Raw genomic sequence first — 12,258 nt, forward strand, 5'->3', positions numbered from 1 at the left:
CCAAAACCAATGATCGTAATCAGTGGATTCAAGTTGATCTTAATGAAGTGAAAGTAGTGACTGGTGTAGTAACCCAAGGGCGTAATGGAGATTATGATCAATGGGTTAAGTCATATGAAGTCTTGCATGCCATGGACGGTTCTAACTGGCAGACAATAACTACTGTTGGAACATCGAAGGTAAGTAAGACAAATAGTTTACCAATGAAGAATGCGCTAAGGATTTATATGATTAGTAGCATATTCTTGTATTTATTTGTAGGTGTTTGTTGGCAATACAGATACAGATACACAAGTTACCAATGTATTTCCATTTGAAATACATGCACGATTTATTAGAATCCATCCATTGACTTGGAACAACTACATTAGTATGAGGTTTGAAATTCTTGGCTGCCCAGCAGGTAAATAAACCAATTGTAACACATTATGACTATCAATACATTTTTTGTGTGACAAACTTCGATTTTACAGGTAAATCACTTAGGCAAATGTTTATGTTAATATTTAAACTCTTTTATGTTGGAGACCTTCACAGTTAACTATGTGAATATTGCTATTATTAATGTTTAAGATAACATGCATTCCTATTTTACTATGGTACAATTAGTTAAAACAAAGTTCTGTACGGATCCCTTGGGAGTAGAAGACGGAACAATTACACTTACAGCATCGACTGAATGGAATGCACGATACGGATCTGCATATGGCAGACTTAATATGACTCCAAGGAACGGTAATATTGGTGCTTGGTCTGCACTATCAAGTGATCAAAACCAATGGATACAAGCTGATATTGGTGCTCTAAAAAGGGTGACTGGAGTGATTACACAAGGACGTAATGGGACATATGACCAATGGGTTACGACTTTTGAAGTGTTGTACAGTATCGATGGTAACAACTTTAAAGACATTATTGAAGCCAATGATACTACTATGGTAAGTTTCTCTTATTTATTTTAACGACTCTACTGTATGTCTCCAAATTATTCAAATACCGGTATATGTAATTGACCTCCGCCAAGGAGGTATTATGTAGTCGATCGCGTGTGTTTGTTACTTGGCAAAATGTTGTCAAGTATAGTATTTACTTTGTTTGTATGTTTGTTTGTTTGTTAGCATGATAGCGCCTACATATATTTAAAAGGTAAAATAATACCTAAGCTAATCACCCAAAACATAAGTGCATTATAATTTGTATGATCGTCTTCAAATTAATTAAGCAGTTGTTTTCATTATAAAATTGTGTGTTTTAATTAAATTTTAAACTACTTTTGTATTTGTTTTTCTATTTTTAGGAATTTGTTGGAAACACAAATCGTAATTCTCAAGTTCCTAATCTGTTTCCAAAACCAGTGATTGCTCGTTACATTCGTATTCACCCAACAGCTTGGAATAATCACATTAGTATAAGATTTGAAGTTCTTGGTTGTTCAGGTATATTTTAGTGATATTTTTTTATTTCAAACATATGTGACAAAAACATGTGATGTGATATATGAATATTATGTCACTACCATATATGGGCGCATGGCTTTAGGTTATAAAACTTCCTTAGCCAAGAAAAAAAAAGCTTCAGTTTTCAAATATTCTAAGGAAATATTTATATATACTTTTTCACGTTGGATGAAAAAGTACATTTTTTCAGATAAAAAGCGGGTTGTTTATAGGCCTACTATAGTTGAATCTTGTTACTTAAGCACTGCGTAAGAACAAAAATATTGATATACGGGTTTAATCATAAACATGCTTTCATTATTGGAATAATATACAGCTTTTGTTCGGGTGAGACTATCGCCGATTATATTACGGAGCTGTTTTTTTTTTCTCTTTTGTATAGGGGTCACCCACATTTATTCATTCTGTTATACGGTACCTTATACAAAAATATATTGAGATCCAGCCACTGATACCCACAGAATTGTCATTTTTTCAGTAACTTGCCTTTGGATTATATATATTATACATAAATGTTTGTAAAAATATAAAAACAATAAAATTCAATAAAGTAGTTAAAAGGGACTATATCTATAAATATATACATAAAATCGATGTAGCAAAAGTATGCTTTAAAAACGTACATTTTATGGTTATTGCAAGTTATTTTAAAAGTACGAATATTTACCATTTAAATTTACTCTATATTAAGAAATGTATTCAAAAGTAGCCAACATTTTGGTTTGATTCATTTTACATTTAGAGCAAATTGTTTCTTTTATTAAATTTTAAATCAGTACACACAATTTGTATGTTTCTTTTTTTTGTTTTGACCTTACATTACACCCATACACACATTAATAAACCTATTTACCTTCACGAATCAGTTTAACATGTCTGTATTATATGCTACATTTTATGTTTTGGCCTTGTATTGCATTTGTTTCATCCCACTATTTCTAAACCTTAAAATGCTGTTCTTACTATGTTGGCCATTTACATTTGTTTGTTTACTTATATGTTTGACCGTGTGTTTCAGTCTATGTTTTACCCTAATACATTTATTTCTATCATATTTTGATTTTAGTATAGTGTTTGTTGTCTAGTTTTATGATGTATGGCCTTATTATAGGTATGATTTTATGTTTAACATTATTTCATATATAGCATACTATCATAGCAGCTGTGTTACAATTATGTGTTAAGCCTAAACTTAATTCAATTACTTTATTACATTCTTACATAACTTTGTAGTAACTACTAGTACAGTTATTATTTCCATTATACCTTATTTTTATATTACGGAGCTGTTTTCAATTATTGTATCGATAGCTTAGATATTTTCTTTTTGACATGTACATTTAAATATTAAACAATTTTTCAGGTTTATTCAGATTATTCATATTCATTTAACGTATTTAATTACAGATGGAGTAGCACCAACAAACGGATCAACTTGTCCTGAAAACGTTGAAGTCGTCATACCTTCTAATGAAACGTCAGCGGAAGTGACGTGGACAATGCCTACTTGGGAAGACAACGAATGCGTAGTATCTGTTACTTCATCTCATTCACCTGGTTACGTCATAACTGTATCTGAAGATGAAAGAAGTGCGTATATTAACGTTACGTATACTGCGCATTACAGAGTGAGGAATCCAGCCACGTGTTCTTTCACTGCGATAGCATGTAAGTACAGTACCGATGGTATGACTCGCAATTCATTGGTTGATATATAGTTCTGTTTGTGGTGGTATGTTTTGGTACACATACTTACTATTATTTAGGTAGGAAATACTTAAATCTGCATGATTACTTCAAAATCTCAACAATCAATTAATTGGATTGTACCTTTGTCAACTTGTCAACGAAAATCTTCTTAAAATACAAACTCATTTTTATATCATCGGCATCAAGGGACATATTATTTTGTCAAATTATTGAAATTAATATCAATAACCTATCTATAATAATAGTAATAATAATGATGATGTACCTCACCTAATGTTTTACCCTTTGAGTTGTATTTGTAGGTATTTAGCGGTGTTCCAGTGCTTTAGGCCTATATTGTTTTTAAATAATGTAATGATGTCGTTAAAATCTTAGCTCACAAAAGTTCTATTTCATGATTTGTTTCAAGCATTTGATGAGTCGCGATGCAATAATGGTTGGAGTTTACACGGCGACAGTTGCTACAAATACTTGTCATTATCGAGAAACTGGTCTGGTGCTAATAACGAGTGCGCCCAGCTTGGAGCAGACCTTGTCGATATTAAGAACAAAGCGGAAAATGACTTTGTATTCAAATTAATTCCACCTGCAGTTGAAAATATTTTTTTTATATGGATTGGCCTAAATGATATTGATGAAGAGGGTGTTATGGTGTGGTCTAATGGTGATCAAGCTAATTTTACAAGTAAGAACCTAAACCGATTCGCATTAAAATCAGCGAAGCGAAAAGCTTCAGAGGCAAGTGATTAGCTTAAACGTTGCACGAGAATTGTTGCTCCAAACTCTCCCGATTAGTAGAAGTCTTCCGACATTTTGAGTCATATCCCACTCTCCCATTAAAATGCAATATTTCTCTCGATATTTTGAATAAACTAAAAAAAAAGAAATCTCCCGATATTTATAAATTCATAATTTATTATACTTACTCTAGATATCGATAAGAGAATAAATATCGTAAGATGTTTATAATCATAGAGATATTAAAATTATATCTATGTTATACTCAAAGAATATAATCAATTCGTGCGTTCTTTAATAAGTGAAAATGAGTAGGCATTTTCCGCCTTTGGCACGCCTGTCACACCCAGGCCTACCAAACTCTTATCTGAATTTTATAATATTTAATGCTTCAGATTTTGCGGAAAACGAACCCTACGGTCCAGGAGAAAACTGTATTGCTTTTTTCGGAGGCAACGGCTGGCACGATATAATATGTCATGAAGATGGAGGACAATTTATTTGTGAAAAATGTAAGTAGACAGAGGAGCATATTGATTACGGTGGTTTTTATATGGCGCGTTATAGGTATTTAACCATGTAAGTTGGTGACCTATCCAACAAATTTAGTGATATTTGGTCCATGGTATATAAAGAAGCCAAACTGGTCCCACATTCAGTAACCTTTGGGCTTTTTTATGATTAATCTTTCTGGTATGACCCTGTTTAGGGGAATTATATAATGTGTGTAACATATATTAGCAGCTACTATAGGCTACTCATGAATACCGGTAGAAGCACTAGTTTCCGGGCAGCATTATTATTTTTTTTTATCATCATTAATTATTCATTAGAATAATTATGACATAGTATGGGACATTATAGAGGGCACTATATAAGCATGGAGGGAGATTAAATACTTTGTGGAAGCAGTGTTTGCCAAACCGAAATGTTTGGTCTAGTGGTAAAGGCTTTACCCTATTACACTGGAGCCCTCGGTTCGATGTCTATCAAGAAAAACATGATTTTTAATAGTTGAGAGAGATTATTTAGAGGGTTAGGTTTAGTATATTTAGGAAGTAGATCAGCTATCTTGCAATTCTTTATAATAGAAAATAATTAAGGTAATGAATTATTCATGATTTCTTAACTTCATAGGAAAAAAATATTGCCTGTTTTATTTTTAATCTACATGATATTTGGGCCTACTACAAATTATTAACTAATAAGAACGCGTATATAGATTACGTCATAGGTTACGGCATTTCGTGGCATAAACTATGACATTATAGGACAAGAAAAGATTTGTTATATTTGACGTCAGGTCGTGACGTCAACACTTACTATGATACATACCAACCACCTTCATATCGGCGTAAATCTGAATTCCGAACTGAATCTCTCGTTGTCGCCAAAAGAAGAGAATTCACGGCCTTTGTCTCTAGTTAAAATGATGCTAGTCTCTTACGTAATGAAAACAAGGCCATATACATGGCTGCAGTCGCGTGCTCAAGTGAGTGTTTACCGACCAACCCACCGACATAGTGAGCTGTAGGGTCGCGTTGCACGCGACTAACAAGGCCATCCAGATTGCCTTGATTAAAATGGCTTCTGTAAATAAAAACTACACCGTAAAAATAGTGTTTCGATCTTAAACACCTATTTTGTACCCACCTTTTCTACACATTTAGCTTTCAAACATGAGTTGCATGTTTAGTGTGTTTAAAACCTAAACGTGTTTACAGCTACATGTTGTTTTCCTCCACTCGTTTAGCAGTCAACTTGTCACTATTATGTTCAGTCAACATGTTTAGATACGTGTTTAGCATTGCGTGTATATGATTTTACTGTGACGGGAAAAAGCTCCACACATGAGCTCCAAACATGGAAAATTAAACACGTTTAAAACCTAAACGTGTCTTTATATTGCTCCACATGTTTATCAATCAACACGTCACTGATGTGTTGAGTTGGATACAGACTACATGTTTAGAATATATTTAGAACCTAAACATGTTCATATCTAAACATGTTTAAGGCTAAACGTGTGGGAAAAGGGAGTACAAAATACATCTATCTAAACACTATTTTACAGTGTAGTGTTGTTAAATTTGTTGACTTTTATTGTTTTCCCGTTAATGATTTTTTATGATATCTTATTTCTTTTCAAAGTAAATTCTCACTACATTACCATTTTGCTTAAATCCAGTTTTCCCCTTTAATTTTAAAACATTGTAAATATTTTCTGTCTGTGTATTTTGATTTTTAGGTTGTATTGGTTTTTATTGTAAGTTTTTAATGTCTTTTTATAAATATTGTTTAACCATGTTAAACAGGTGCAATATCTATACCTGATAAATAGGTTTTTAAATAAATAAATGACTACTATCAACGTTAGAACCTTTAATAATTTTATTTAGTTCTGGAAGACACGATAGCGCCAACATTTGGGTCAACTTGCCCAGAAAACATTGAGGTCAATCTATTATCTTCTGACACATCATCGGAAGTGACGTGGACACCACCTAGTTGGGAAGACAATGAAGTTGTGGTATCTGTCGAGGCATCGCATTCACCTGGTTACGTCATAACTGTACCTGAAGATGAAAGAAGTGCATATATTAACGTTACATATACTGCGCATGACAGAGCAGGGAATCCGTCAACTTGTTCATTTACAGTACGAGCATGTGAGTAACGACTTCCATATGTCATTCACTTGAAAATTCACTTTTGTGTATTCTGTATTAAAACAATGAAATGCATTTTTATAAAGGCCGGTTACCACTGAGCATTCACACGCGAAGCGAAGCGCAAAATCGTAGCAACTCGAACGAAGATTGAAAAAGATGACTATGGAACCAGAGAGTTTACATTTACAACTTCCTGATGGAACAACTCTAGCGGACCGGAGATCTAGACTTCGCGTGATATTCGAATTCATCGCTTTGAAGTTAAAAATCGACTGACGCCTACAATCGTCACATTCGCTTTGATGTTCACACTGAAATTGTTCGTCGCGTCAAATTTACGGTTCGATTTGACGCTTGCCGCGTACGTTGATTCGTGTGTAGATTGTTCAGTGTGTATCGGCCTTTAAAGCAATCAAATTATATTTTTCAGTATTCGAAGAGGGACGATGTAATAACGGTTGGATTCTGTACAACGATAGTTGTTATAAATACGTGTTGTCGTTTAAAAACTGGTATGATGCCCGGGAACACTGTATCAGTCTTGGAGCTGATCTGGTTGTGGTAAAGAATCAAGTGGAACACGATTTTCTTAATAGTCTACATACAGGTTATTTGTTCTGGATAGGTTTGAAGGTAGAAGGTGACATGGTGTGGGTTCCATCTGGCGGTGAATGTTCAAACTATACAAGTACGTTTTGCTTTATCTACTATAATCACACCACAATAGAGGGAAATCATCATTTAGAATATATAACATGTCTACAACCTGAAAATGTAAATAAATTAAATATGTGCATCTTTTATAAACATTTAAAAAAGATAGATGTCTATTTATATTCTTTGCTTGTATTATTTGTGTTATATATAATCATTTATTTTGATTTAATCAGGGAATAGTAACATTTTAGTCTTCACTAATCAAATTTATATCGTAAAGAAGATTTATTTACAAGAATACATGTCCAAGTTTGATACTGTTGGAAGGTTGATTCACACTAGAAAGTAACGCATGGACGTGCGCGCGTATGCGCACCAATCATCCAGTTTTATGGATGATCCGTGCGCGCGTATGCGCACCAATCATCCAGTTTTATGGATGATCCATTGCGTAATTGGTCAAATTACTTGCGTTGCGTCAGAACCAAGATTTACCACTCAAAATAGGTACGGTAATATTATTCGAAATAATCTCATGAGGCCCTCATCGTCGGCCCTAAATCCACCCATCATCGGCCCTAAATCCACCCATCATCGGCCCTAAATCCATCCATAAATCGAAATCTTTAACCTAATACAATTTTGTATTATTTTGTTTTATTTTATTTCTATTATCGTAATAGATTTTCTTCCTGGTGGATCTATTACAACTGAAGAAGAGAAGTGTGTTTATTTTATTCCCCTCAGTGATTGGTGGTGGGACTTTCTTCCATGTAGCGAACCGATAAATTATATTTGTGAAAAATGTAAGTAGAATAACACCTGTATTCGTACACCTGTATTATAATATTAACACCAATTGTAATCCATAATTTAAAGTATTGATTAATACTAAAAACGTGTTAGTTTGACAAAAACAATAATGAATGAGTTGAATAAAATCGAACCTTGGTTGAATTGAAGTTTGCAGGTTTGTTTTAATTTAAGAATGTACATTTTTCTTATTCCCCAAAACGAATTGAAAGTAATGCCAAAAATGAATTTATTCTATGTATATATGGTGTTTTAAACATACGGGATGACTTTATCTGTCTATTGTCCTTTAAACCATAAAAATAAAATAAAAAATCAGTTGCTATGAACCCGGCCAAAAATCCGAAAACTGTGAAAATAAAAGATATTATTTAGTAAATGAAAAATGTATTTTAATTATTTCAGTTCACGATACGGTTAAACCAACATACGGGTCAACTTGTCCAGAAGACATTCAGGTAATTATACCTTTGAATGAAACGTCAGCAGAAGTGACGTGGACACCACCTACATGGGAAGACAATGAATGCGTAGTATCTGTCGATGCATCGCATTCACCTGGTTACGTCATTCATATGCCTGAGGAAGAAAGGAGCGCGTCAATTAACATTACGTATACTGCGCATGACAGGGCAGGAAATCCGTCTGCTGCGTGTTCATTCACAGCTAAGGTTTCATGTAAGTGGGCGGGCTTCAAGTTTTTATTTCTACGAATCAAAACGCTAGTCGTGTCAATTTCTTCTAATTTACAAATAAAAACTATGCTTTAGGTTAAAGTTGTATTGTTCCCCAAAACATGAAAGATTAAGGTTGATTAAAAAAAGCCATGGTACACAGAATTTTAGATTTTTACAATGTTAGATCCTGAAACTGTAACTGAAACACAAATAACGTATTGTTAATTCTCTAAAATATAAATAGGCTATAGCAATCTATTATTTTGAGTGTAACAAATTACAAACAGAGATTTTTCTTTTTTAAATGGTCACATATGATAAGGAGATCAAAATTTGAGCATCACACTGTCACTCATCCTAGATGATATGCAAATTAGCTTAAATATGCAAATTATGGTGAAATTACAGGGTTACCATATCTCAAAAACTACTAGTCCGAAAGAGTTGATTTTTTCACTGATTTATTCAGAATGCTCTAATGAAACATTTTACGAAAAATGACCGGAAGTACAACATTTGACCCTCAAACCCATTTCGCAATGTTTGTGTACAAAATATCTGTAGATACTTTGTTTTGCCCTCAAATGACCCAGATATAGGTTCCTAATAGCCAGCATAGGACCACTTTGTAATTCGCAAAATCACACCTTTGTCACACACCTCGAAAGTATGCAAATTAGCAGTACAAGTTATATATATGTAAATAAGGAGGTGAAATTACAGTCGTCCCATATCTCGAAAACCACTAGGCCTAATGCTAGAGAGTTGATTTTTTTCATAGCCGTATTTGAAAGCACCCTAATTTGCATATTTAAGCTAATTTGCATTTCATCGGGATGAGTGACAGAAGTGTGGTGCTCAAATTTTGATCTCTTCATCATATGTGACTATTTAAAAAAGAAAAATCTCTGTTTGCAATTTGTTTCACTTTAGACTGTTTTTAGATAGATTTTTTTTTTTATCTTTTATGGGTCTCTCCCATCTTTATTCATTCAATCTTTGTTCATTCCATAATGTATATACAAAATTTATTATTATATAATATAATAAAATACTATCATAGAAGAAGTTGTTAATATAAGACAGCACACATTCAAACAATCTTTTTATAGTACTGTATATAAATATTGCACATATATGGCAAGCCTCAGCTGTCTGAAGTATTCAAAATATTATATTATTATATCATTTTTTTATTATATTATATATTGTATTGTAATGAATTATACGTTTTGCATTATATTACTTGGTTTTAGCATTATATTATATCTATTTCTAATATATTATGTGAAAAATGTAACAAATTATTGACTTTTTGTATTATATTATTCGGTTTTGGCATTATATTATGAACATTTACTATTATATTATTAATAAAATACATTATATTATAATATAATTGTATTATATTAAACCCATTTACCTTACTTTATAACATACAACATTATTATATTATACGGATTCGTTAGTTATATTATTATTTTGTATGATGTTTATTATACGTCACGGCTCATTTCAGTTCTTCTAACTCTTTCTCTCCCTCCCCCTGTTCACTAGCAATCAGCGGCAGAATCTGAATTGTGTGACTGTTGAAGAATAACTATACTACGTACTAGCTGGCCTAGCCTAGGCCTACTAAGGGGATCTAGCCTAGACGTAGCTAGTTAGACAAGTGACCAAGGACCACCGGACAGCTACAACTAATACTACAATACAATAATACTACTAATGCAATAACTACTACTGCTAATACTTAGGCCTAGCTAGTAGAGTACTAGGTAGGTTAGCTACTACTAGGCTCTAGGGGGGTTAGGGCGTATGTATGATGTTAACTACTAGGCCTAGGCCTACTAGTACTAGCCTAGGCTAGGCCTAGACTTAAGTTGTAGTAGGCTAGGGCCGGGCCTGCTGCCTTAGGCTAGGCTAGGCTACTACTACTACTACTACTAGTACTAGGCAGCCAGCCCATGATGGTTACGAGTAAGCCAAAATTTTGGATATAAGTAAACCAAAATTTGGGTACGAGCGAGTTGGCATGGGTACGGGTTGACCTGTATCCTTCTTTCTAGCTAATCGTACTAGGCCTAGGCCTCAAGTAAGTCTACGCTACCCAGTCCGGCTACAATATGGTCTATTTTGTTTTATAGCTTTTTTGGTAGCTGGGTTCAAATCTGGGTTGGGACGGCTTTTTCTCATTCTAAAACAGAGTTCCTTATCATAATAAAATAATATATGAATTTATTTGTAATAGTACCTAGGCCCTAATTGCCATTGCATTTATTATTATTAATTATATATTATACGGTTACCCCTTAATTATACTATAGTATAATTTCCTTGTTATATTTTACAATATTTTCTTTATAATTCTTCAATTTTGTCTTTCACAGCACAAATTTATCATACTGTATTTGTCCAAGCTACTCCAGCTACATGGTATTGCCTTGAGGCTAAACTACACGGTATACTGGCACTACCATCATTCCTGGCTCGTCAACCTGGACCACATAAGCACAGTTTCAGTTTCAGTTTATTTACCATTTCAATTTCTGAACATAAGAGATGAACAACTTATATGGATGGATAACCATAAGAGCGAAGCTCGTTTACCGGTCACCCGTTAGTGCAGTGACATTACGGACAACATAAAGACAGGACAAAGGTGCAATACATAACAAGACATGTGAATACTTGTGTTTGCAACCCCTTGGATAAAATAATATATTTATATAAAGGAGAAAGATAGATATTATAATATTTCTTTTTTATCATACAATACATAGTACCTATTGGTATTATATCTAAAAATACAAAGGCGGCTAACACAGATAGTTCCATATATACAGTACTCTCTTATAAACAGATGTATCTCTCCAATCTACCTAATCTAATAATAGTACTATTAGCATACTACTATACACTTTGTAGACAAGAAGTAAGTTGTATACACCTAGAGGACTTATGGTAGTACAGTCGAACGCCCTCTCACTGGCCCGGTCAACATAATCTATACCTAGATTATTACAGTAATTAAAGTACATTATTACAGAGATTTTTTTTTTTGCAGAAATCAAAGTTATGTGTATAGAAAGCAGTACTCGTATTAAAAACTAAGCAGGTTGTACTCTTGAACGCAAACTGGCAGGATATTTTGAATATTTTTTATTGTTGAAATGAATTGAATCCTAACTTCTTTGCAACAACTGGAGACGAAGACATATTATGACCCTTTTATTTAAATTTATTTGAATAGACCTTCATGTAAATTCATTAAAGGCTATATGTTTGTTTTATATTTTAATATGTGATAGTAGAAAATCATTGTGTATAATGAGGACTAAGAATCTGATATTCACTTGCATTCTCATCTTTTAAAAATTTTATTTATAATGCTGGTAATGAGTTTAAAATTTAATTATATTGACTAGTTTTGATAATCATTATTTCTTTTGTGTAATATAGTTCATATATTATGTATTGAATAAATTGGTAAGGCCCTATACTGTTATTATTTAAGGAAAGTTTATATACACT

The 12,258-nt window shown here is 33.1% G+C and overlaps 2 protein-coding genes across 2 annotated transcripts in view; both read left to right on the plus strand.

Moving 5' to 3' along the window:
- Positions 1-2,859: 2,859 nt before the first annotated feature.
- Positions 2,860-3,792, plus strand: LOC144841459 (uncharacterized). Its single transcript, XM_078697790.1, has 3 exons — positions 2,860-3,125; positions 3,577-3,701; positions 3,760-3,792. Exons 1-3 carry the CDS (start codon positions 2,957-2,959, stop codon positions 3,790-3,792), a joined length of 327 nt encoding a protein of 108 aa, XP_078553916.1. The 5' UTR covers positions 2,860-2,956.
- LOC144841287 (uncharacterized) overlaps positions 3,718-12,258 on the plus strand; it is a 31,817-nt gene continuing 23,276 nt past the window's right edge. The window contains exons 1-6 of the mRNA XM_078697563.1: positions 3,718-3,852; positions 4,301-4,417; positions 6,305-6,574; positions 7,008-7,265; positions 7,918-8,040; positions 8,453-8,725. Coding sequence (XP_078553689.1) covers positions 3,816-3,852; positions 4,301-4,417; positions 6,305-6,574; positions 7,008-7,265; positions 7,918-8,040; positions 8,453-8,725 — 1,078 coding nt within the window. The 5' untranslated portion in view covers positions 3,718-3,815. The remainder of the gene's footprint in view (positions 3,853-4,300; positions 4,418-6,304; positions 6,575-7,007; positions 7,266-7,917; positions 8,041-8,452; positions 8,726-12,258) is intronic.

This window comes from Antedon bifida, chromosome 4, assembly GCF_963402885.1.
Source record: "Antedon bifida chromosome 4, ecAntBifi1.1, whole genome shotgun sequence".
NCBI classification, from domain to species: Eukaryota; Metazoa; Echinodermata; class Crinoidea; order Comatulida; family Antedonidae; genus Antedon; species Antedon bifida.